We start from the raw sequence: 26,840 nt of genomic DNA on the forward strand, positions 1-26,840 counted from the left end.
ACTATTCTAAAACAGAAAATGAATTCAAGAAATCTCAGTAAACATTTGTTTACTGAACATTTTGAAACCAGGAAGCATAAGGTAGGAGGTTTTTCTAGGAAAGGAATTGAAAGGAACCATAATTTTTATTTTTTAAAGTTCCGCTAAGCGTATTTTATCCATGTAACTGTAATGGTTTCGGACCGCAAGAAAACATGGGCCGAGTTTTGGAAGAAGTGAAGTAGGTGAGATCCAGTTTATTAAATGAAATCTTAAAAAAAAAAAAAAGTAACTGACAGACTAGGACAAGTGTATTTTTTTTTTTTTTTTTTTTTTTTTTTTTTTTTTTTCATTGTGTACTTACGCCCTATAGGACTTAATAATTAACTACGTCTTTTTTTTTTTATTGTAGTCTGATAAATATAAACATTTTTTGAGTGGGTGTCTTCGAATTTTTGTTTTTGAATTTAACAGCTAAAAAACAAATAGATTAAACTTGAAAAAAAACTTACTACAAACAAAGTATACTTTTGTTATTTTCAATCAATAAATGGAGGTGATAAAAGATTTAAAAAAAGTTTCACTGATCAGCTTTGCCACAGGAACGTAATGTCATTTCTATAACCATGTACTGGCTACATGGTGAAGTGATGATAATATATGTGGGGACTTGAAATGCCAGTGATCTCCGGTTAAAGACCTGTTGGAAGGGTAGGGTCAATGCTTATACAACGGCACTAGTATTTGCGAGCTATTGCATCATGTAAGTTACTTTACATCGATGATAAAGTGGGAATGAAAACTAGTGAAATGTGCAACCAGGGCAAGCCTTACTGTTCAAACAAAAGTAGTTCATGTAGAAATTATTACGACCCTTGTTCATAATTAAAAGGCGAGAGAGAGAGAGAGGACGTGACATGTTTAAGGCCAGCCTTAAATTCTATAATGTCCATAGTTCATCGTTTTACCAAATTGTGTAGTTTCTCTTTGACAAGAGAACTATTGTTTTAAAGAGAGACGTCCATAGTATTTACACCGATCAAAAAACAACATGCGCAAATGCTGAAACGGCTTTGGCTGGGGATTGAAACCGTCTCTCGGGCTTTACTTGCCGGGTGCTTGACCTGTTGCTCTGTTGCATACATCCAGATTTGTGACTTCGACACAAAGGTCACAACTTTTGAAGGAGGGAACAGTCGAATAATATCCATCCCTATTTGTCCTACTAATAATATTGTATATAGTCTTACAATGCAAACCTCTACATATAAGGGTGTTTAATGATTTAAGTTAATCTCGAACGTGGCAAGTATTTATAATATAATCAACAGTCCTGTTGCGCGCAAATTACAAGGACTCCCTTCCCCTAATCTGACCCAATTACATAAAAAATAGATCACTTTACCTGATCTCACAAAAGTGTTAAGTTCAAAAAACGAGGATATCGGACTTATATTTTACCAATTATTTAACACCTGTATACACTTTAAGATAATTATTAAATTCTATAGTAAAATTATTTTATCATACTGCAGTGTGAATACCTGAGTGTAAGTCACTATAATAAACATCCAAGTAGACCGTACACTATATGCATAATAGCAACTGATAACATGAAAAAATTGGAAACAATGACAAGTGAGTACTGTTTTAACTTGGGTTAACCAGCAATGATTCAGTAAGTAGGGTCGTCACTTTTTTAGAGCACTGTGGATTAGAATATCCTACGTGTTCTCTTTTTAAAACAATAAAGTGGGTCGAGAGAGAGAGAAAGAGAGAGACTGAGCTAAAATTTCTAACGCAGAAGTTATTAGTACTGAGCACTGGATATCACAAACTTCCCGGTGTCAAATAAATAAATATAAAGCAGTAAGAGAGAGAATGATAAGGAAGCCTGGCAGGAAATAAAATGTACTGATTCAGAGAAGATGCGAAAGAAAAAAAGCTTGTTTAGCAAAAACTTTCCTCTCACTACAATAGTTCGTTGTTGAAAATCGAGCAGATCTTACAATTTAGGGCGTTCCGGCTGTAAGCAGCTCGTTTTGTTTTCTTCTTACGTGCAGGGAAACTAAGAAGCACATTAAGCAACGTTTTTTTGTTTTTTTTATTACTTAGATGGCGTAGTGTGATATGAAGATCCGTTTAGGTAATTATTTCTAGCAGTTCGAGCGATCCGTACTGGTTCCCTGACGTGATAGCTGATAAGAGAGACTGGTGAGCGTTCAGAACGAGAGAAATATTTATATAATAAACAGATGCATTATAGAGAGAGTATTTTGCTAATTTATTACGTTTGGCCGAACATGCCCTTCAGGCACATATCAGATTGTCTGGCGATCTTTCGTTTTGAGTCGAAGAATTGTTAATGATCTATCAGCTGTTAAAGTACAGCGTTCGGTAAATTCCGTAAAAAAAATGTTATTTGTTTTTGTGACTGGAAATGTACATTTCGTTTGATGTCAGCATAAAGTGAAAGAGAAAGAAAATGACAGGAACGTGTGTTGTGTGTGTACATGTGTGTGTGTGTGTGTGTAAGAGAGAGAGAGAGAGAGAGAGAGAGAAAGATGTATGTGTGTGAGGGGGAGAGAGAGAGTGACAGTGGACCAGGATGGTTACAGCTACAAAGTCTTTGATTGTTTGGCCTGCTTCATTTATCAGAGTTGACTTGTGGCTTAACAACCATTATTCACATTACCACAGTCAATGAATAAAGTGTGATGACATCAAGGAATAGATATAGAAAAGGGAATCGAGTGGAGGGGAGCTCCAAATCCGAATCACACATCTTTCACTATACTGTACATTATAATGTCAATGAAATACAGAAAAAAAAAAAAAAAACTATTTTGTGGGGTGCAAAGCCTGAAATTTATAGGGGAGGGGACTAGTCGATTACATCGACTCTAGTATTCAACTGGTAATTATTTCATCGATTTCGAAAGGATGTAAGGGCAAAATCGATCTCAGCAGAATTTGAATTCAGAACGTAAAGCAGAGACAAGTGTCACTCAGCATTTTGTCCGGCGTGCTATCGATCCTGCTAGCACGTCACCTCAATAACAAGAGTAAATAATAATAAATAATCCTTCCTATTATATGCACAAGGCTTGAAATTTTGGGAGATTGGTCTAATCGATTACATCGTCTCCAGTGTACATACTTTTTTTTCTTTATGGAACTTGAAAATAATAAAATTGTCTGCTTCAGAAATTACCCTCTTTTCATAGGCTGATGTGGCGGTGGGGATAGGCCGGCATCAATAACTGAAAAAACGAATGCCACGTACCCGCCACGTATTCTATTTACATATACACGTAACCCCCAAATAATCCATAATTTTATGAACATTTCGGTGAAAAATACATCGATAAGATTAATAGTGGCGTACCCTGTAAAGTACGTGTGTGTGTGTGTGTGTGTGTGTATACACACACACTTTTCACGGAAATCAAGTTTTACGCCACACACACACGCGTCTGAATGAATATACGTGTATGCGAGCAGTACAAACATACCCAGCTTGCATATTTAAACGACATATTCGACGTTTGTAGACAGATTCTACTCTCACATCTTAAAAAGGAAAAACTCAAGGAATAACGTAACCATAGATATTTCCCAAAAGAAGGCTATGCAAGTAGCTGCTTTCACAAGCACACTAGTAGTAGACAGAAGGCTTCATTCACAAAGGCAACATAATCTAGTTCATTATTATTTATTTTGCTCGACCAAAATGCTATGTAGACTACAAATTAGTTGTACTTCGTAAGGATATTTCTTACCTACGTATATGTAACTTTATCTAATGCAAGTGTAGACGGGAAAAAAAAAAAAAAGAAATCACAATTTTTTTCACCCTAGAGCCAACTCATTCCATTCTCGTATACAATTTATAAAAGGAATATTAAATCGACCCTCGTATTTGACTGTCATTTCGTTTTTATCGACCTCGAAAGGATGAATAACGAAGTTGAAGTTGACCTCGGTGAGAGACGAAGAGGAAACAAGTATTTTGTTTCGACGCTCAACAGTCTTGGCATTCCACTGGACTGTCATGAAAATGAGGAAATAAGATAAAACGTGATCAACTGTTCGTTACTGCATGACTAAATATTTTGTCTATATCCTCTGAATTCATCCAATAACTTGAACACTAAATGAAAAGTCGAACAAGGTTGCTTTTGTATAGAATACATATATAATTATGCTACGTTTTCTGTACTTCAATGCTTTAAGTTCAAATATCATTCGCAGAGTCAGCTTCGTCTCTAGGTGTTCCGGGATCAAGATACATAAATACTCATTTTACGATTTAATCGACTAAACCCTTTTCTCTGCAAAGAATCAATAAAAATGAAAAAGGAAGTAGGCGCTACGTTGGGTGAGGAGAAACAAATGGTATATAGACAGACACATTTCTGAAATCAAATTCGTTGATTTTCTTTCATCACCTAGAAAACAGCCTCGCCGAGATATAAAACGATAACGAATAATATTGATACTAATAACAATAATGATATTGATGATGACTGTGATAGAAACATGAATTGATAAGTAGACGTTCTTAACTACAAACTTTTTATAAAAGTACAGCAAACAGAAGAAATATGCTGAGGTATTCAACTTCTTTTTTGTTTGTTACACCTCCTCCCTGTTTCTTGAGAATGTGTCTCGTTTAAGTCATTTGTTAGCAACGAAACGAGTAATAAAGTGTTTTGTCGTTGTAGGTTTTTTCTAAGAAAAAGAAAAAACGAAAAGATGAGAAAATGACCGTTAATTTCGGGGAACAGAAAGGCCTTTCACTGACCGATTTTGACACATTTAAAGCGAAGTCCCGCTACATAACATATATAATGTATGTATATATATATATATTAAAGAAAAAAATTTAATAGCTTTAAGGCTTACCCCTCAGATTAAGATATCCAGTTGTCCCTGGCAAATGCAAAAAAAAGGCAGGGTCACAATGGATGGGGCAGTGAGAAAGGATCACTAAAGACACGGGCCGCCGCTGCCGATGGGTCTTGCTTGGAGGTCAGAGTAAACGGAAGTGACCGGTGATCCACGTTGCATAGCCTCGCTATCATTTAAATAAACCTAGTTACTACGCATGCGTCAACAAGCATGTGTCCCGCGATTGAAATGTTCCGGACTTGGAAACAATTGTAATTAAACAACAAATTATCTTTTTGTTCGTCATGAAAATCGGAGAATAACGATTAATTTATCAATTAAAAAAAAAATAACAATTTTTTATAAAAATTGTCCTCGAACGCTAAATGTTTGATTTTTTTTTTTAAATATGTAAAGAAATCTCCAGAGTAAAAAAATTTCAAATCTACTTTATACAGGTTACCTTGAGATGATGTTGTTCCCTGTCATTTTAAGACGATAACCGTTACACAATTAGGTGTAATTATAATTAAACAAGAAAGCAAGTGAAAAGAAAAAAATAACTCTTGAAATGGGACGCTTTTTAATATTCGTATCGTATATTGGAACAAACTACAGGTAATAAAAACCATTTTCACGTAATCGATTTCTTAGATCTCTTTCAACGCACCAGTTTTCCTTTCAATTCTAAATAAATCCTGTATACTATCATATATATATATATATATATATATATGTATATATATATATATATGTATATATAACTAGATTCAAGGTTGTGTTTTGCAAGGGTACTGTCGAATGAAGTTACTTTACAAAATTCTACTGGTGTTTTATCTTCCCGAATGGGCGAAAAGCATCACTCGAGTCTGGTTTATTTAGAATATATATTTAGAGAGAGGAGAGGCAGGGGACATTTATCTATTACATTAATCTCAGTATTATTCGCTTTAATTATCTGTTGCACACATCCTTGCTGAGTGTTTTGTATCAAGGGAGACAATAACATCTTGACTTTTAAATTCATAATTCGAAGAACACGCATGAAATCAAAACTCCATTTGTAATGTTGCGACTATATATGTATGTGTGTGTGTGTGTGTGTATAGTGGTTTTCTGGCACGAAGCAAAGCAGGCCTTGCCTTTCACTATAAAAAAAAAAAACACATAGTAAATGATCCATAAGCATTCGAGCAAACTGAGTCCTCAACTTGTTCCTTTTGCCAAAAGGTTTGCAAGGCACCAGCAGAAATTAAGAGACACATTAGTGACCATAGAACATGATTAACGCTTTATTTTACTGATCCCTCATTCAGGGTCGATCCTAGGGTTGCTGGCGCCCCGGGAAAGCTGAACTTCGGCGTGTACAAGCGGACGGTCGTGGTGTCTTTGTCACACCCTCCGTGGCGACCTGGGCGACTGCCCCAGTCGCCGGCCCTGCTCTCATTTGTCGTTCACGATAAGCGAAACCATCATCATCATAATCACACACACACACACACACACACAGATATATATGTCTGTCACTGCATTTATATATGTTTGTCTCTGCTTGGGGCTAATTGCTAGACTGTTTCCCACTTGTTTGCAACCCTAGTCGTCGTAATGGTTAATTTTGATGCAAGAGGATAGAAGAGTAAGCAAACTGAGGATTAAGCGATCAGACAGCATGACGAAAGGAATGGCATTAGACTTTACACACATCCTCCTCATTATAACACACCACAATCTCACCTGTTGTGCATAACCTTATGGTTACCAACACTTTTCCATCAAAAACTACCAGATCCAAATATTGACATCTTTCCTCATGGTCATGCAGGTAAATTACAAAGATGTTCTGCTTACCTGTGCAATAAGGTGAAGCTGAATGTTGGACAGCCACATTATATTGACAAAGGTGAGGTTGGGTTATATATGCACTCTTTTAGACACTCAAAAGCACCAGAAATCAGGTGTTAACTTGGCTCTGCACCCCCATCCTCCGTTTTTCAATAGATGTCAAAACTAAAAGTTTCAGAAGGACTCATTACCTTAAGTGCTGAGAAACCATAGGATGAAAAACAAAATATTATCAAGAGTTATTCGGTGAGAGCTCCATCACATTCCTGAATAACATACAAGGCTGACAGAAAAACACTGGACATTCACTTGTAAAAAAACCCAAAATGGTCAAGGTCTTCAGAGCAGGGCTTAATCCACTCCTTGCATTCTGAAAAGTGATTGGTGAATTGCAAAAACTCAGGAAAATCTGATTTATGCAGGCTTGTATGGCATACATGATACTGATGATGCAACAAAGACTATGTGGCACAAGGAATTGTTGTATGGCAGTAGTTGGCACATTTCTGTTCAAAGACCTGTCAGTGATAGAGGAGCACAGAGGGGAACACTTCAACCTTTTGCTAAAGCAGTGTATCTAGTAATCATTGAAGGATTTTAGAAAATGCCCATCATCCACTATCTTGACTAATTACTGATTGGTATGCTGCCATCAGAACTCTGAAAAAGCAGTAAATCTCCATGTTTCTAATATCATCCTAACACTGGTCTTAAATGCTCTAGTGTACCTGGAATGCTAGCTGCCAGAGCTCAATCAGCAGCGTACTGCTGAGCTCAGTGATCTGCTTAGATCTTAGCTTAGTGGTGGTGACACAATGAGCTTCTTTCAGTTTCCATCCACCAAATCCACTCATAGTGCTTTAATCAGCCCAGGGCTATAGTAGAAACAATTGCCCAAGGTGCCACACAGTAGAACTGAACCTGAGACCACATGGTTGTGAAGTAAGCTTCTTAAACTACACAGCCAGATATACACATATATAAATATGTCTTCAATTTCTTTTGTGTATAATATTATATATCCATTTTATCTCTTTCTCTTCCTGAAAATGTCCTGCTTTTCATCCATGTACCAAAATATATTTACATGTTCAGCACTTTTTATCCCTAATCTATGATATTTAGGCTTTTCCAACATTAGCTCTTTGTGCTTAATCATTCAGTGAGGTTAGTTCTGTTTGTATGTAAGGTTTTGAGAGAGCTTTCTTTTATGTAGGTATAGGTTTGTTTACTTACACACCTCACTGATTAATGAAATGGTTGAAGTTAGATGACTGATCAGATTAATGTTCGTTAAGTAAAGGTAACAAGTGTCTATTTTCTTTCCATCACTTAATCAAATGGGTAAAGGTAGTACCCAGGACATTTTCAGACCTTCTGAGACTGATCGGAGGAAATTTTATTGAAAGTTATGGGGAAACAAAGTCAGTGGGCACAATTTTATAGCTATGCCATCATCATCAATATCAGCAGCATCACTACCCCACTGCCACCACTATTACCATTGCTACTATCATCACAACCACCACCATCACCACCACCTCCTCTGGCTAGAGACATGGCCAGGTGGTGGTGTTAAACTGAATGAAGGATTAGTCTACTATCCAGGCTAGGATATTGTGTTTTTTTTCCCTTTTATGCAAACTGTCAAATTAAGCTTGTATATCTTGTATATTATCTATAAAAAATATATCTTTCTAAAGAATTCAAATTTTATTTTATTCTCTTTACTTACACAGTGGTATCCAAAAACAACTTCTGAATCAGGGCTTAAAAGTTTTGACTATTCAGGAACAGCTAGAGGTAAGGTTTTATATATATATATATGTATATATACTGAACTGGTATTATCATTACTCACCAACTCACTCAAACTCTTGCTGATAGACATAGTGTCATTACATCATCATTATTATCATAATTTAACATCTGTTTTCCATGCTGGCATGGGTTGGACGGTTTGACTGAAGCTGGTATGGCCAAGGGTCACAACAGGCTCCATTGGCTGTTTTATGGCTGGATGCTCTTCCTAACGCCAACCAGTCTATAGAGTGTACTAGATGCTTTTAACATGACACCGGCACAAGTGCTTTTTACATGGTACCAGCACCGATTTCAATTTTGCTGTGGTGGACAGGTCTTCTTGAGTACAGCTGTATGACACATATCTCAGTCATTTGACATATTCTTCGTTAAGGCTCAGTATCTTGAGATTGGACTTCAACACTTTGACCCTTGTCTTCAGGGGTCTCCTCCCAGTTTAACTGATAAGCACTTATGTTTACAACTATTTATATATACTTACTCTGTAAGTTTTGCCATTTTAATACATCCTTCATTGAGGAGTTTTTGGTTTTCACCCATTGTCTTTGAACACAAGATCCATTATCATCATCATCATCATCATCGTTTAACATCTGCTTTCCATGCTGGCATGAGTTGGACAATTTGACTGAGGACTGGTGAACCAGATGGCTGCCGTCTGATCTGGCAGAGTTTCAGCTGGATGCCCTTCCTAATGCCAACCACTCCGAGAGTGCAGTGGGTGCTTTTACATACCACCGGCACGAGGGCCAGTCAGGCTGTACTGGCAACGGCCACGCTCAAATGGTGTTTTTTATGTGCCCCCTGCACTGGAGCCAGTCTAGTGGCACTGGTAACGGCCTCACTCGAATATATTTTTTCATGTGCCACCAGTACCAGTGAGGCGATGCTAGTAACAATCACGCTCGAATGGTGCTCTTTACATGCCACTGGCACAGAAGCCAGTCAGCTGCTCTGGTAATGATCACGCTCGGACGGTGCTCTTAGTACTCCACTAGCACAGATGTCAGTCATCAAATTTGATTTCGATTTCACTTGCCTCAACAGGTCTTCGCAAGCAGAGTTTAGTGTTCAATGAAGGAAAGGTACGCATAAGTGGGCATAGGCCACAGGTTAAGGTCTCACTTGGCTTGCCGGGTCTTCTCAAGGACAGCATATTTCCAAAGGTCTCGGTCACTAGTCATTGCCTCGGTGAGGCCTAATGTTCAAAGGTCGTGCTTCACCACTTCATCCCAGGTCTTCCTGGGTCTACCTCTTCCACAGGTTCCCTCAACCGCTAGGGTGTAGCACTTTCTCATACAGCTATCCTCATCCATTCTTGTCACATGACCATACCAGCGCAGTTGTCTCTCTTGCACACCACATCTGATGCTTCTTAGGTCCAACTTTTCTCTCAAGGTACTTACACTCTGTCGAGTACGCACACTGACATTGCACATCCATCGGAGCATACTGGCTTCATTCCTTGCAAGCTTACGCATGTCCTCAGCAGTCACAGCCCATGTTTCACTACCATGTAGCATGGCTGTTCGTACACATGCGTCATACAGTCTGCCTTTTACTCTGAGCGAGAGGCCCTTTGTCACCAGCAGAGGTAAGAGCTCTCTGAACTTTGCCCAGGCTATTCTTATTGTAGCAGCTACACTTTCAGCGCACCCTCCCCCTCTACTGACTTGGTCACCTAGATAACGGAAGCTATCAACTACTTCTAGTTTTTCTCCCTGGTATGTGGCAGAAGTTGTTCTCTGCACATTTTCTGTGTTTATTGCTCCTGAGCATCTGCCACATACAAAAACTATCTTCCTAGTTAGCCTTCCTTTGATATTGCTACACCTCTTATGTGTCCATAGCTTACACTGGGTACATCTTATAGAGTTTCTACCTACACCTTTTCTACAGATCGAGCAGGACCATCTACCTGAAGGGGTTTGTGGTTTGTCTGCCTTCCTACTTATTAGGACTTTGGTTTTAGCTAGGTTGACTCTAATTCAACTGAACTTAGAACCATGTGGTTGGAAAGCAAGCTTCTTACCACACAGCCCTGCCTGTGCCTATGGATTTCCACTTAGAGCTCACCTTAGGATTACCTGGATCTCTAGTTTGTATACTAGTGATGATATAAAATCTTTTATATCATCACCATCTTCATCATCATTTCGTGTCCGTTTTCCATGCTGGCATGGGTTAGATGGTTTGTCTGGAACTGGTAAGCCAGAGAGCTGTACCAGGCTCTTGTCTGATTTGGCTTAGTTTCTACAGCTGGATGCCCTTCCTAATGCCAACCACTCCAAGAGTATAGTAGGTACCTCCTATGTATCACTGGCACGGGTGCCTTTTACACGTTATCAGTACAACTGACTTTAAAATGTCCCTGGCGCTGGCCATGACTATGATTTCATTTTGCTTGACATGTCTTCTCGAGCACAGCAAATTGCCAAAATTCTCCATTATTTGTCATCACCTCTATGAGACCCATTATCTGAAGATCATGCTTCACCATCTCATCCCATGTCTTCCTGGATCTACCTCTTCCATAGGTTCTCTCAACAGTTAGAAATTGGTACTTCTTTCCGCGGCTGTCCTAATCCATATGCATTACATAACCATACCAGCACAGATACCTCTCTTGCATACCACCTCTGATACCTCTTATGCCCAATTTTTCTCTCAAGACATTTGCACTCTGTCATACATGCACACTGACATTGCACATCCAGTGAAGTATACTAGCTTCATTTCTGTCAAGCCTTCGCATGTCTTCTGCAGTCACAGCCCATGCATCACTGCCATGTAGCTTGCTGTTCACACACAGGCATCATCCAATCTGCCTTTCACTCTGAGGGAGAGACCTTTTATTACCAACAAAGGTAAAAGCTCTCTGAACTTTTCCCATCCTATTCTTATTCTATATATATATATGAAATTTGATGAATGGAAACTGAGTTGAAGCTAATTTTGTGTATGAGTATATTATATGTAATAATTTTATTGTCAGTGTCTTTAATGCTGTTCAGTATATGCTATATATCTGTGTGCAAGAGAGTACAATTGTAAATACATTATTTTTAGTATTTACTAATAATGACTGAGACTTTATTATAAAACTAGCCTTTTTTCTAAGTATACAAACCTGCTAATGACTTCTAACTGAACGCTAATTAGATGTCCTTAATTTTCAGGTTTCTTTGAAATCACTGAATCCTAGAAATGTTGTGAAGACTTCTGTTTCCAGCCGTACAGATGCAGGTGTTCATGCCTTTCAGAATACAATGCATTGTGATCTTCTCCGCAAGTGAGTACTGTATTATTGACTTATTGTGTATCGCCACTATTGTCATTCCCATCTCTTCCATCCAATATATCTAGCTACTAAAAAAAAAATCTTTGGTGCCACCGTTACAGTTCATTTGAACGTGTGATTTAGTGAAACTGCTATAAGATACAAAGTCTAGCTAACATTTATTTTTACACTGTGTCTACTGTTGGTGCCATGGTAAAATGAACCCAGTGACAATTTGTAACGTGGATGATTGATGATGCAAAGGGCAACCAGCCATAAAAGCAAAGCCAAATTAAAATGAGCAATTTGTGGTCTTCTAACCTCTCTTGGAGAAAAATAACTCTGAATAAGTGTGGAAAGCTAATTTAAGATGGTGATGAAGTGATGGCCAAATTGTTATTATTATTATTATTATGAGGCTGTGAGCTGGCAGAATTGTTAGCATGCTGGGATAAATGCTTAGTGGCATTTCGTCTGTCTGCATGTTCCACCGAGGTCCAATTTGCCTTCCATCCTTTTGGGGTCAATAAATCAAGTACCAGTGAAATACTGGGGTCAATGTAATCAATTAGTCCCCTCCTACAAAATTTCAGGCCTTGTGCCTATAGTAGAAAGGATTATCATTATTACTGGTGAGCTGGCAGAGTTGTTAGCACACTGGACAAAATATTTAGTGGCATTTCATCTGTCTTTATGTTCTGAGTTCAAATTCCACTGAGGTCGACTTTACCTTTCATCCTTTTAGGGTTGATAAAATAAGTACCAGTTGAATACTGGGGATCAATGTAATTGACTTACCCATCCCCTAAAATTGCTGGCCTTAAGCCAAAATTTGAAACCAATGTTATTTTATGTGTATGAAGAGAGGGAAAGTCTTTCTCAGTTGTTTTCAATTAAGTCTTCCCCCCACTCTCTCTCTATGTGTGCATTTCTGAACACACATACATGCATGTGTGTGTATGTGTGCATGTTTGCCTCCAGCACCAAAAGATATTACCACCGAAACTGGCTGAATGCCCAGTCAGCCATGCCAGATTGCCATCATCCAAACAGCAGCACTCAATCGTTTTATTCTAGATGCAGGTTGCTCATACATTTCATTTTAACATGTTTTCTATGGTTGTATGCTTTTTTTCTCTTATCAACCACATTACAAAGTATACTGGGTGAATTTTATGGCTCTAGGATGTCGTGTAAGGAGAATGAAAGAATCCCCTCTGCTACCAGTTCCTACGAGGAGCTTGCAATGTGTCATGCAAGCTCCATGTTTCATTTGTATATTCCTTCAATGGTAACAGGAAGACTTAATTATCAAAAAGCAGTGATCTGATACAGCCTGACACAAAGGTTTCTTCATCATGTTGGTAAGTATGAAGGGCAGGGTTGCATTTCATGATGTTTGCTATTTAGTTGGAGGTAAGAGTTACAAAGGTGTCCAGAGCGACTAATGGATTTAGTCCACATTACTCCATAAGGTGCATAGGACCGGTTTCCCTGTTTCTCTAACATATATATTCCTCCCTTGACAGAGTGGACTGGAGCAATGTGAAATGAAGTATTTTTGCTCAAGAACACAACACATTACACAGTCCAGGAAATGAAAGCACAGTCTTACAATCACAAGTCCAAAGCAATTACTATCTTACACTATCATATTAAAAATGGAGGTATATACTGGATGAAATAATGCTAAATATAATATATCACAAAAGAAGAGATGATGACCACCAGTAAATGATGCAGATGCATCACAGTAGTTGTCATTGTGCTTCAGAATGGTGATATTTTTTGTCTTTTAAAGTATTATTTGCTAAAAAAAAAATTTGATTTTGTGTAATATTTTTGTTTCTATTCATTTTAAAGGAATGAAGATTGTGAATATGAACCAGAATTTTTGAAAAATGGAATGAACTATTGGCTAAGGAAAAAGAAAGAAACAATACGGTTAGTTTTTTTTTTTTTTTCCTCATCAAATCTGTCTACTAATGTTCCAGCATTCTGGATGAGAAATAATCTCCCTGTAAATAAATCTAGTTTCAAGTTCCATATGGGTTAAATTCCCTTTCACATTCTGCAACTAATGCACTAAGTATGATAAATTCTCATTGTCATTACCAAAAATTCCAGATGTCATTCTAGACCAGTGGCTCTCGGCTGAAGTCCCCATGCCCCTTGTGGGTCTATATAAAATTTTGTTATTAAAATTTATGTGTAATAAACTGGTTATACTCCTACATGTGAAGGTGTATGGCTCAGTGGTTAGAGTGTTTGGCTCCCAATCATGAGGTAGTGAGTTTGATTCCTGGACTGGGCTGAGTGTTGTGTTCTTGAACAAAACACTTAATTTCACGTTGCTGCAGTTCACTCAGCTGTAGAAATGAGTTGCGACATCACAGGTGCCAAGCTGTATCAGCCTTTGTCTTTCCTTTGGATAACATCGGTGACGGAAAGGGGAGGCTGGTATGCATGGGCGATTGCTGGTCTTCCATAAACAACCTTACCTGGACTTGTGCCTTTCTAGGTGCAGTCCCATGGTCATTCATGTCCGAAGAGGGTCTTTACCCTTTAACTTCTACAATACATTTTTAACCCCATGTTTAGTTATAAACAACAATATAAGATCAATTGATAGCTTTAACTGTTCTTTACAAGTAATAGATTCAATTAATTCGTAATACTATTATTTTAATTACAATAATTAATGATTTTTATTTATATATATTCATACGGAAATGAAAGAATCCCTTAAATAAAGTATGATAAAAAAAAACCTTGGAATAACACTTTAAACGGAAGAAGTATTCTCATCTGGAAAAATATAATATATATATGATACATATATATATATATATAATGCACCTTTCAGTTTCCATATACCTTATCCACTCACAAGACTGGTCAACCTGTGGTTATAGACGAAGGCACTTGCCAAGGTACCATGCAGTGGAACTGAACCTGAAACTGTGATTGGGAAGCTAGCTTCTTACCACATAGTCATGTTTGGCTTTTGCAAATACAATATATCTACATTGCTCAAGGGGTTTTCTCTACAGCTGGATGCCATTCCCATTGTTAACTTTTGAAATATGAAGTAGGAGTCGTCATTTGAACTTACAAGTCGCCAGTTGGTACAGGCATGTGTGTGTGTAAAACCATGTCTTGACATCTTGATGGTTGTAAAGGTGCATCACCATCATACAAACAATATTATTAATTTCTAACACCCGTGAAAAACATGTCTGGCCATGGGAGAATATTGCTCGGAAACAAGTGTTAGTTGGCAAACGAAGGGCATATGGCCTTAAAAAACCTGCTTCAACAAACTTTGTCTGACTCCTGCAAGCCTGAAGAAGTGGACGTTAAAACGATATGAATTGGTGTAAATATCGCTGTGTAAGGGAAGTAACTTTGGTAAATTTAAACTTTTGCCAGAGATCAATAAAATAAATATGGGCTTGATGTTGTTAGTTTCTTGCTTTCTTTCTTTCTTTCTTTCCCTGAAGAACTTGCACATTGTAAAATTCTTAATTTTAGGGTCACCAATGTCCTCAGAGTAAACGATGACTTTCATAGCCGACGTCAGATCAAAAACCGTACCTACATGTACCGTCTTGCTATTCCCTTTAAAGAAATAGCACCCCAAACTGGTCACTCTGCATTAACTCTCTTGGAGAAAAATCATGCACACATTATTTGGTAAGATACATTCAGATCTTATACTCTCTCTCTCTCTCTCTCTCTCTCTCTCTCTCTCTCTTTCTTGTATCTCACTATCAAGTCTCCTTCATGTCTGTGTCACTATCAACTCTTTCTCTCTCTCTTGTATGTCTTATTCTTATTTGTCACATCCTCCACCTCTCCTTCTCCGTTGTAGGCAATAGGGTGTAATTTGAGGACAATTAGGTTGTTATTTTTTATAGTTGTAGCCAGTGGAGTAAACTGTAAGGCTTGGTATTCATACAACCACCCACCTAATTCCCAGAGCATCTCCGTGCTTGTTAGAAATAGCGACCATTCATCTTCAGATTACACCTTATTATCATAAGAAAAGAAAGACTTGTTGAATAATGTAGTCTTGGAAACTCTTAAAAAGGCAAGATGGTCATGGCTGGAATGCCTTTGATCATAATCTGCTCTATTAAGATTAACTCGAGACTAAACAACAATATTTTCCTTCTTCATAAGCAGTTTTCAGTTGTTACCCAGCGTGGTAATGATTCTGCCAACTCGCTGTCTCTTAATAATGATGATGATGATGATGAACATATTGTATATATGTTATATAAACAGTGCATTATGCACAGGAAGTGTAAAATGAATAAGTCTTCAAAAAAATGATTGGGGAGGGGGCATCTGGTGTACTGTTGGGGAATTTCGGGAAGCATGGCAATGATCACATCCGAGCGTGATTATTGCCAGAGCAGCTGTCTGGGTTCCGTGCCGGTGGCACGTAAATAGCACCATTTGAGTGTGATCGTTACCAGCACTTACTGGCATGTGAAAAACATTCAAGCAAGGTCGTTGCCAGTGCTGCTGGACTGGCTCTTGTGCAGGTGGCACGTAAAAAACACCACTTGAGCGTGGCCATTGCCAGTTCCGCCTGACTGGCCCTTGTGCCGGTGGCATGTAAAAACACCCTCTACACTCTCGGAGTGGTTGGCATTAAGGAAGGGCATCCAGCTGTAGAAACTCTGCCAGACCAGATTGGAGCCTGGTGCAGCTGTGTGGTTCGCCAGTCCTCAATCAAATCGTCCATCCCATGCTAGCATGAAAAGTGGACGTTAAATGATGATGGTTTCTGTGAGATGGAGTGGTTGCTGCAATGAGTTGCTGACAATTCTCTGCTGCAACGCCATTTGTTCTGGAGTTTTTGGCCCATTGCTCTCTCTCCCTTCATCTTCCACTGCTTTACCCCCCACCATTTTTCTTTTCCTTTTTTATCTTTCTTGTTTTTTTTTTTGTTTTGTTTTTTTCTAGTTTTTATATTTTAACCTTTTAAGATTCAGATTACTCTTTTGAATTTAATACTTATTCATTCAGTGTTTTGAATTAATCATGCACTGTCTTGTTGCTTTGAGATTTTGAAAATGTGATTGTTTATGATTTGAATGACATTGTCGCATAGGTGTGAGAGGCCAGATCTGGCCAGTTTGAACATAGAACAGCTAAAATATTTTGAACTGGATATGGCCAGCATTAAATACTAAAGAGTTAAATGTTATAATTTAAAATGCGATTTGTTAGATAAAAAAAAATTTTGATTTGGAAATAACTATTTATTTATGTGGTTTACACATAGGACACCCATAGACATGAGGAAACTCATGAGTGCTGCTGAAGCAATGGTTGGAACTCATGACTTCACTGCTTTTTCGACAATCAAGTCAATACGAGAGAAAAATGAGTCACCCATCAGAACCGTCTCAATCAATGTAAAACTCGGTCGGACTGCTCTAAAGCAACATAATCCTGGCTTGGAATTTTGGGAGGTATACATTCAAAGCCGGTCCTTTTTGTTCAGGCAGGTAAGTTGTTAGCATGCAGCTTAGTTTTCTCGCTTAGATATCATCATCATCATCATCGACGTTTAACGTCTGCTTTCCATGCTAGCATGGGTTGGACGATTTGACTGAGGACTGGTGAAACCAGATGGCTACACCAGGCTCCAATCTGATTTGGCAGAGCTTCTACAGCTGGATGCCCTTCCTAACGCCAACCACTCCGAGAGTGTAGTGGGTGCTTTTACGTGCCACCGGCACGAAGGCCAGTCAGGCGGTACTGGTAACAGCCACGCTCGAAATGGTATATTTTACGTGTCACCCGCACAAGAGCCAGTCCAAGGGCACTGGCAACGATCTCACTCGGATGTCTTACTGGCAAAGGCCACACTCGAAATGTTGTATTACGTGTCACCTGCACAGGAGCCAGTCCATCGGCACTGGCAACAATCTCGCTGGCATGGATTGGATGGTTTGACCAAAGCTGGCTAGGCAGAAGTCTGCACCAGGCTTCACTGTCTATTTTAGCTGGGTTTTTATGGCCAACCACCTTACAGACTGGACTTATGTATATATATATATATATATATATATATATATATATATATATATATATATATATATATATCTTTAAAATTCTTACTGTTTTTTTGAGGCAGGAGTTTGGTTCTCTGCTTAGGAACCAATAGGCACAGGCTTGATTCTATAATTAAGAAGGTCACTTTGCAAGCACATGTTTCCAGGTGCAGTTCCACTGTCTGGCACCTTGGGCAAGTGTCTTTTACAGTAGCCCCAGGCTGACCAATGCCATGTGAATGAATTCGATAGACAGAAACTGTGTGTAAGCCTGTCGTGTGTGTGTGTAAGCATGTTTTTGTGTTTGTGGTTGTTTCCCACACACACATGCACACTGCTTGACAACAAATGTTGGTTTATGTGCATCCCCATAACTTAGCAGTTCAGTAAAAGAGACTAATAAAATAAGTACCAGACTTTAAAATATAAGTACTGGGGTGGGTTTTTTTTGACTAAGCCCTTCAAGGTGGTGCTGTTATATTTTTGCTGGAGCACTACCTTGAAGGGTGTGGATTATCTTTAGTCTTCCACGTAAAACATGGGATTTTCTAGGGCATGTGTTGAGGAGGGATGAAGAACATGTTCTGAAGAGGGTGCTAGAGTTTGAGGTGAAAGCAAGGTAAACCAAGGAAAATGTGGTGGGGATAGGTGGAGGAGGAGATTGGAAAGGTTGGCTTGAGAAAGGAGGATGCCCAAAACTGGGCAAGATGGTGAGATGGTTTGAGGGTGGTTGCTATGGCATTTAGGTAGATCTGGCCTCCCCCATTAACGAGGACAAAACCTGGATTCAAAATGATGGATGATGATGTGTATGTGTGTTTAACAGGTGCCGACGTGGCTGTGTGGTTTCAGGTTCAGTCCCACAGCATGGCACTTCGGGCACATATCTTCTCTTGCATCTCCAAACTGATTAGTTATGATGATGATAATGATGACCATAGGATTGACCTAGACAGACCCATGGAACGATCATGAGATTGCTCTAGAAAGTTACCCTTCAAGGCACAAGTTTGGGCAAGGTTGTTTATGGAAAACATCCATGCATACCACCGATGTTATCCAAAGGAAAGGCAAAGGCCAATACAGCTTTACACCAGTGATGTTGCAACTCATTTCTACAGACTAGTGAACTGGTGCAATGTGAAATAAAGTGTCTTGCTCAAGAACAGAACACACTGCCCGGTTCGAGAAAACTCACTACCTCGTAATTGTGAGCCTGATACTCTAACCACTGAGCCATGTGCATTCATTTATATATAAATATATATATATATATATACATATGGTCATTTCCATAGCATTTTTGTTTGTCTTAATAACTGACGAGATGCCAGAGCAGATTTCCGCCCCGACATCCGAAACTCAGTTTTATTATGGCAACCAAATAATTGTCACATATTATATTACAGATAAATTCCTCTATTTACATAATATCGAGGTCTCATTCATTCTTTTGTTGTCATACTATTACTATTAATATATATATATATATATCCTTGGTTTATTCAAGAAACTGTTGGGCTTGTGACTTTCACTCACTCACTGAAACTGATGAGAATATATATATGTAAAAGCACCCACTACACTCTCTGAGTGGTTGGCGTTAGGAAGGGCATCCAGCTGTAGAAACTCTGCCAAATCAGACTGGAGCCTGGTGTTGCCATCCGGTTTCACCAGTCCTCAGTCAAATCGTCCAACCCATGCTAGCATGGAAAGCGGACGTTAAACGATGATGATGATGATGATGATGATATAAGGTGATATCTGCAAGTAAAGCATGACTAGGTAGGACACTTCAGCATGGTTAATGTTCTAGGAGTGGAAGGATTGGTTGAAGTTAATGTAGCCGTAGGAGCTGGGAAGAGTGTCAGATGTGTCAAGTATGCAGCTGACCAACTCAGGGAGCAAGTGAGATTTTTGTCAATCTCTTGAATGACCATCTTTTGAATAGCAATCAGGAAGTTGCTTAGCATTTGTTTGTTGGATAATATACTGTTAAGTCCAGGTGCCAGTAATCCATGACCATGATTGAGCACCAAAAGCATTGGCAGATGTGTAAAGGAGAAAAATGGTGACATAGATGTTATTATGTGAATAGTTGAAGATAATATATATATCAAAGAGATGCTGGGGGAACTGATGGCTGGTAAATACCCAATACAGAAGTAGATTACAGAAGACCTGGAAAAGAAAGTATCTAATTCAGATGGAAAACTGTAGAATAGACATTGTACTATTAATTCATCCTCAACCATCATATACATACAAAGAATACTGGTGGAACACTCCTATTGAGACATCTGTCAAGTGTAAACGTAACAGGTTGGATATTGTTGTTTGGGAAAAACTAGAAAAAGTATGTACCTTCATAGAGGTTAGCTGTCCGGCTGATATGAGTATCTCTTTGAAAATCAAAGAGGAAGAGGATAAATACGGACAACTGCTTTGAAACCACCAGCTGCTAAGTGACAATCTTCCCAGTCACATGTTTTGGGTTCAGTTCCACCGTGTGGCACCTTGAGCAAGTGTCTTTATGATAGCCTTGTGATGATCAAAGCCTTGTGAATGGATTTGGTTGAAAGAAGCTTGTCAAAGCATCCAGTACATTTATAAAGTGGTTGACATTAAAAAAAGGCATTCGGCTGTAGAAACCATGCCGAAACAGACAATAGGGCTTGGCACAGCTCGCTAGCTTGCCAGCTACTGTCAAATCATCAGACCCATGCCAACATGGAAAGATGTGAGATGATGATGATGATGCTGGTGTGTGTTTGTGTTTGTTTGTTTTTGTCTCCTTGTCTTGACATCATGTGACTGTTGTTCATCTCCAATATTCTGCTAAAACATTTCTGGCCATGGGGAAATATTACCTTGTTTGGAAACACGTGAGGGTTGGTGATGAGAAGGGCAGCTGTCTGTAGAAAACCTGCCTCAATAAACTCTATCTGACCCATGCAAGCATGGAAAAGTGGATGTTAAAACGACGATGATGACAGTGGCAGTGGCACACTCACAAAACAAACTTCTGTATTTTTGCTGTTTACCAAAATTTCATTTATTGTTAATATTGGTCAACCCATGGTTATGATTAAAAGATCTTTGCCCAAAATGCCATACAGTGGGACAAAATCTGACGCCACATGGTTGCAGAGCAAGCTTCAAATCACACAGTCTTTCCTTCCTTCCTTCCTTCCTTCCTCCCTCCCTTCCTCCCTCCACCCCCTTCCTCCCTCCCTTCTCTTATTGTTATTGATGAATGTCTCTTGTGTCTGTATGTAAACTAAAATTTGGCTTTTCCTTTCTAAAATAAATAAGAAATATATATAAATATATTTTGCAGATTCGTCGAATGGTTGGTGCCATGGTGCAGGTGGCACTGGATGAACTGACAGTTGCTGACATCCAGCAGAAATTGCTAAGGCCTTCTTTAAAGGCCACTGACACAAAAATCAAAAGTTTACCCGCTTGTGGACTTTATCTCTCCAATATATATTATGATCCCAAAGGTAATGTCCCCTCATTGAAAAGAAATAATTTATTCTTTCGCTTGTTTCACTATATCGGCAGACGTAGTTGCACATGGTTCCAGGTTCTGTCCCACTGCATGGCATCCTGGGTGAGAGTCTTCTATAATACTGGCTGATCAAAGCCTCTTGATAGATTTGGTTGATGGAAACACATTGCATGTATGTGTGTATATTGGAGTGGTTGGCGTTAGGAAATGCATCCAGCTGTAGAAACTCTGCCAGACCAGATTGGAGCCTGGTGCAGCCGCTGGCTCTCCAGACCTCAGTCAAACCGTCCAACCCATGCCAGCTTGGAAAACGGACGTTAATCGATGATGATGATATATATATATATATATATATATAAATATAGTTGAAATATACAGAAAAACAAAAGACAAAGACAGGTGTATAAACAACAAGTAGATGTATTAGTTTGACGCTCAGGAAATTGAGAAAGTCTTTTACATTTTGAACCTACGCTCTTCAAGAGAAAGGAACATGAAGAAATAAACAGAGAGAGAATAAAATACAACTTGTAGATTTTAGCAGTCAATCATGACGACCGGTTGGAAAAAGGTTGAACAGGAGAGCTAGGAAGAAGGGGAGATAATGAGGTACTGATGATCCCAAAACGAAGATGCGCATGTGTGTGTGTATGTGAGAGTGTGTAAATGTGTGTGTGTGGATAGGGGCTAGTATGCCCTGGCACTTGCCACCATCTATATCTCTTCTTTTCCTCAACCATCTCATATTCTGATTCCCGTTCCTTGTGAGTATTGCCCAGCATTTTGCCACCATCTCTATCCTGCTGTCTCCCACTCTCTCTTTCTCCTGCACTTCCCTCAGGTTGGGCAACCATCTATTTTCTTTGTGATAGCACACCTGTTTCTGTCTTCATTCCTGATCTTTCTCTCTCCGGCTGGGTAACCTTGTACTTCCTCTACAGCAAGACACCTGTATCTGTCTCACTATAACCTTTTTGTCATCACCCTCTCCAATGTCTCCTCCCCTCTTAAAAAGTTTTTTTAAAAAAATGTTTATGTTTTGCAAGTACTTGGTAACCCTGCCTCTTAAAAGCACCCAGTCCACACTGTAAAGTGGTTGGTGTTAGGAAGGGCATCCAGCTGTAAAAACCTTACCAAATCTAACCTTGCCTGTGCTTGTGCCACATAAAAAGCACCTAGTCCACTCTGCTGAGTGGTTGGTGTTAGGAAGGGCATCCAGCTGTAAAAATCCTGCCAAAACAGTCACAGAAGACTGGTGCAGGCTTTGGCCTGGCCGGCTCTTGTGGTACTGTCCCACCCATGCTAACATGGAAGACGGATGTTAAACGATGATGATGATGATTATTCACATTCTTTTCTTCTTCTTGCAGATCTGATTTACACACCGACTGCCAAATCAGAGCCTGATGACTTGAATCCAACTGATAAAGATGCTGATGACTTAAACTCAACTGATGATGATGAAGAGGACTTAGATGCCAGTTCTGAGAAAATATAATATTTTCAAATTATCTTCAAATTATCAGTGATACTTAGTTGTTGCTTTTGTTTGTTGGAGTGTTTTGTGTTATTTTTAAACAAAAATGTTGCTTCCATTTAAAAAAAAAAAATGGAAATCTGTCACAGAATTGTATAACACACAATCACAACAGCAACAACAACTGTCACTTTAAGACCGTTTTCCTTGCTAAAGCAAGGGTTAACTTTTTGTGGGTCTTATGACCTTCTCCAGGGTTAGCTTCATTGAGGTCCTTTGTCCTTCTCCATTTTGCCCTATCTTCTACATCCCCTCTCACTAAACTATCCACCCAGTGACACATCTAGAATGTGTGCCACCCAAGGCAACCCTTGAGTTTGCCAATACCACCCCTTGCCTCCCAGCATGGGGTGGTATTCTCCCGGTGAGCTGGCAGAATTGTTAGCATGTCGGGCAAAATGCTTAATGATATTTTGTCTGCTACTACGTTCTGAGTTCAAATTCCGCCATGGTCAACTTTGCCTTTCATCCTTTTGGGGTCAATAAATTAAGTACCAGTGAAACACTGGGGTCAATGCAATCGACTAGACCCCCTCCCCCAAAATTTCAGGCCTTGTGCCGAAAGTAGAAAGGATTATTAAACTGGCAGAGCTGGTAGAACCATTAGCACGCCGGGCAAGATGCTTAGTGGCATTTTGTCCATCTTTATGTTCTGGGTTCTAATTGTGCCAAGGTCAACTTTGCCTTTCAACCTTTCTGGGTTGATGAAATAAGTAGCAGTGAAGCATTGGGAATGATGTAATCTACTACCCAACTTCCTTCAAATTTCAGGCCTTGTGCCTATAGAAAGGATTATTAAACTGGGGTCCCAGGAACAGAAATTTTGATGGAAGGTTTTAATTTAGATTACTTTAAAACTGGATGTCTGTATCATAAAACAAAGAGAAATCTTGGTTAGGTTGGTATCAAAAGGGTTGCATTAAAAGTTTCAGAGCAATGGGACTGTGTATATAAACACAGCCAGAAACTTATTGTCTCTAGTATTCAAAATATTTGGAATATTTTTCAGAATATTTCAGTAAATGAGTTCTATTAATATGCCAGAAGGTTTCAACAAGTTCAGTAACTCTGTAGTTTCTTCAAATTCCAGATTATTCCCTCTTGTGGCTTGTGCGAATTTGATTGCTCTCATTAGGGAAATGAGTTGCCTTCAAGAATGGATTAAATTTTTTTTTAATGTAAAAACGCTCTTACTCATGCTGGTAAACTCATTAATTAATAGCTACATACTCAAGTGAATTGATTATCTTAGGAGAGTGATGATTTCAGAAATTTTTGTTTTTAGTAAGAAGGGGCTGGAGATTTTGCTAACCATTTAGATTTTTTGGTATTTAAATAAACATATTTTATTTTTCTAGTGAATTTGTCAGTTGTTATTTTTCAGAGATTTATAATGTAATCATTTTTTTATTTTGTTTCACCAAGATATTCATGTGAATAATGTAATTTCAGTACCAGCTCATGAAGTGCAAGTTCATATAGCTACAACCATTTTGTTTGTCTTTGGAAAGGGATATTTATTTTGTGTATAGACAGTTGCATACAGAAGTACCAATCACTTAAAGTGGATAAAACTTATGGAAGATGGAGACCCAGGAAGACATGAAATGAAGTATTGAAGGCTAATCGCAAGATATTGAGTCTTATGAAGGCTAAAGACTGAAATATCTAGTGCATTGCTGTACTCAAGAAGACCCTTCCACCACAGCAGAAATGATACCAGTGCTGGTGCCACATAAAAAGCACTTGTTCTGGTGTCATGCTAAAAACACTGGTGATGGTGCCACATAAAAAGCCCCAGTACACTTTGTGGAGTGGTTGGTGTTAGAAAGGGCATCCAGCTTTAGAGACCATGCCAGAGCAAACAATGGAGCCTGGTGAAGCCCCTGACCTTACTAGCTCTGGTCAAACCATCCAACCCATGCCAACATAGAAAACGGATGTTAAATGATGAAGTGTGTCAGTCCGTCTTAACTGTTGACAACAAATAGCAAATATCAACCAGTTCTAGAAATTTTAACTGAAATTAATTGATATATTCAATAAAGGGAGGAATTAGAAGAGAAATGTGTGATTTAAAAGGCTCTAGTAATTTTGGATGTCTAAAATCAATGTTTGCTTCCATCAGTAAACATGAAGGTGTCCTGTTTAAAAGATATGTTACCCTACAATTTAATGCCATACATACAGGAATATGCTGTCATGTGTCTGACCATCCTCTGCTAATGTTTATTGGCACTCCGTTGGTTACGATGACGAGGGTTCCAGTTGATCCGATCAACGGAACAGCCTGCTCGTGAAATTAACGTGCAAGTGGCTGAGCACTCCACAGACACGTGTACCCTTAACGTAGTTCTCAGGGATATACAGTGTGACAAGGCTGGCCCTTTGAATTACAGGCACAACAGAAACAGGAAGTAAGAGTGAGAGAAAGTTGTGGTAAAAGAGTACAGTAGGGTTCGCCACCCTACCTGCTGAAGCCTCATGGAACTTTTAGGTGTTTTCAGTCAATAAACACTCACATCGCCCAGTCTGGGAATCGAAACCGCGAGTCCGCTGCTCTAACCACTGGGCCATTGCGCCCCCACTCCTCTGCTAATAAGCCAACAAGGAAATCTTTCTGGTTGGTAAAGCTCAGCCAACACTCCCTCGGATCACACCTGACCGTTTTATATAAAGACTTGTTGGTCCTCATTTCTCTGCAAAGGCTTATAGATGGAATGGTCATGTCTTGAATGTCTCTGATCATATGTTTGCTTAATCAGGGTTTACTGACAGCAACATCTTCTAATGTTTCCAGTTCTTTTCATTAAATAGCTGCATTTGGACAATGTTTACAAATTGTGGAACGAGTATCACCGTATAATCGAGAAGCTTGTTTTGCAACCATGTAATTTTAGGTTCAGTCCCACTGCACAGCACTTTGGGCAAGTGTCTTCTACTACAGCCCCAGGTCTGATCAATTCCTTGTAAATGAATTTAGTAGACAGACATTATGTGAAAGCCCATTGTGTGTGTGTTTGTATATGTGTATATACACATAGGTGTGGCTATGTGATAAGAAGCTTGCTTCTCAACCACATGGTTCTGGGTTCAGCCTCACTGCGTGGCACTTTGGGCAAGTGTCTTCTATAGACTCGGACTGACCAAAGTCTTGAGTGGATTTGGTAGATGGAAACTGAAAGAAGACTATCATATATATATATATATAGAGAGAGAGAGATGGAGAGAGGGGTTATTTGTGTTTATGCTTCTCCCTACCAAATAACAACCAGTGTTGGTTTGTTTACATTTCTGTAGCTTAGCAGTTTGGTAAAAGAGAAAATGGGATAGACACTAGGGTCTTTTGGTTCAAGTTAACCCTTCAAGGCAGTGCTTCAGCAAGATGTTGGTTGGCCCAGAGTAGTAGTAGAACACGCTTGCTGAAGGTGCTATGCAATAGGACTGAGCCCAGAAACATCCAGTCAAATGACTGAAACAAGTAAAAGAGTAACCACAATGCTCAACTGCCAGAAATAATTATGTCACTGAGGTTACAGATGTCATGTTGACCTTTAAGATATGTTGATTTTCCCCTTTTGTTCACTTTCATTCCACTTTTTCCTTTTCCCATTGTCTTGATATTTCCATGTCTTTAATTTTAAACTTCTTAATTGCGACAGCAAAAATGCACCAGCAAAAGAGATGAATGCTGGTCTCACTCTGTTACAATTTAAATGTTGAGTTCATTTATTAGAAGAAGAAAATATCAACAGTTAAATGCAAAAGCATGTGCTTTCACAACTGATACTATTTTAGGTTAAAAATATTGATTTTCATTGGACATGCTTTTACCGAAAATCAAACTACCGTAGCCTTAATGTGTTACAAGGAGCTTCACAAAAAATATAAATTTCA

General features: G+C 38.9%; 2 protein-coding genes across 6 annotated transcripts in view; one reads left to right on the forward strand and one right to left on the reverse strand.

Moving 5' to 3' along the window:
- The window catches only part of LOC106882884 (protein RER1), a 48,480-nt gene extending 43,444 nt beyond the window's left edge, over positions 1 to 5,036 (reverse strand). The window contains exon 1 of one of the 2 annotated variants that reach the window (XM_052970764.1): positions 4,888 to 5,036. The gene's annotated coding sequence lies outside the window, so the exon portion shown is untranslated. The remainder of the gene's footprint in view (positions 1 to 4,887) is intronic. The other variant, XM_052970765.1, reaches the window with a different exon arrangement.
- Positions 97 to 24,300, forward strand: LOC106882886 (tRNA pseudouridine synthase-like 1). Of its 4 annotated transcripts, none has more exons than XM_014933696.2 (9): positions 97 to 224; positions 5,331 to 5,490; positions 8,454 to 8,517; positions 11,718 to 11,830; positions 13,682 to 13,762; positions 15,353 to 15,514; positions 17,118 to 17,343; positions 21,233 to 21,398; positions 22,777 to 24,300. In XM_014933696.2, exons 2-9 carry the CDS (start codon positions 5,444 to 5,446, stop codon positions 22,902 to 22,904), a joined length of 987 nt encoding a protein of 328 aa, XP_014789182.1. In that variant the 5' UTR covers positions 97 to 224; positions 5,331 to 5,443; the 3' UTR covers positions 22,905 to 24,300. The 4 variants fall into 4 exon arrangements, with proteins under 4 accessions (XP_014789182.1, XP_052826722.1, XP_052826723.1 ...); XM_052970762.1 differs by lacking the exon at positions 97 to 224 and adding an exon at positions 1,536 to 1,617; XM_052970763.1 differs by lacking the exon at positions 97 to 224 and adding an exon at positions 3,479 to 4,594.
- Positions 24,301 to 26,840: the final 2,540 nt, after the last annotated feature.

The sequence above is a fragment of the Octopus bimaculoides genome, chromosome 9 (genome assembly GCF_001194135.2).
Source record: "Octopus bimaculoides isolate UCB-OBI-ISO-001 chromosome 9, ASM119413v2, whole genome shotgun sequence".
NCBI lineage: Eukaryota > Metazoa > Mollusca > Cephalopoda > Octopoda > Octopodidae > Octopus > Octopus bimaculoides.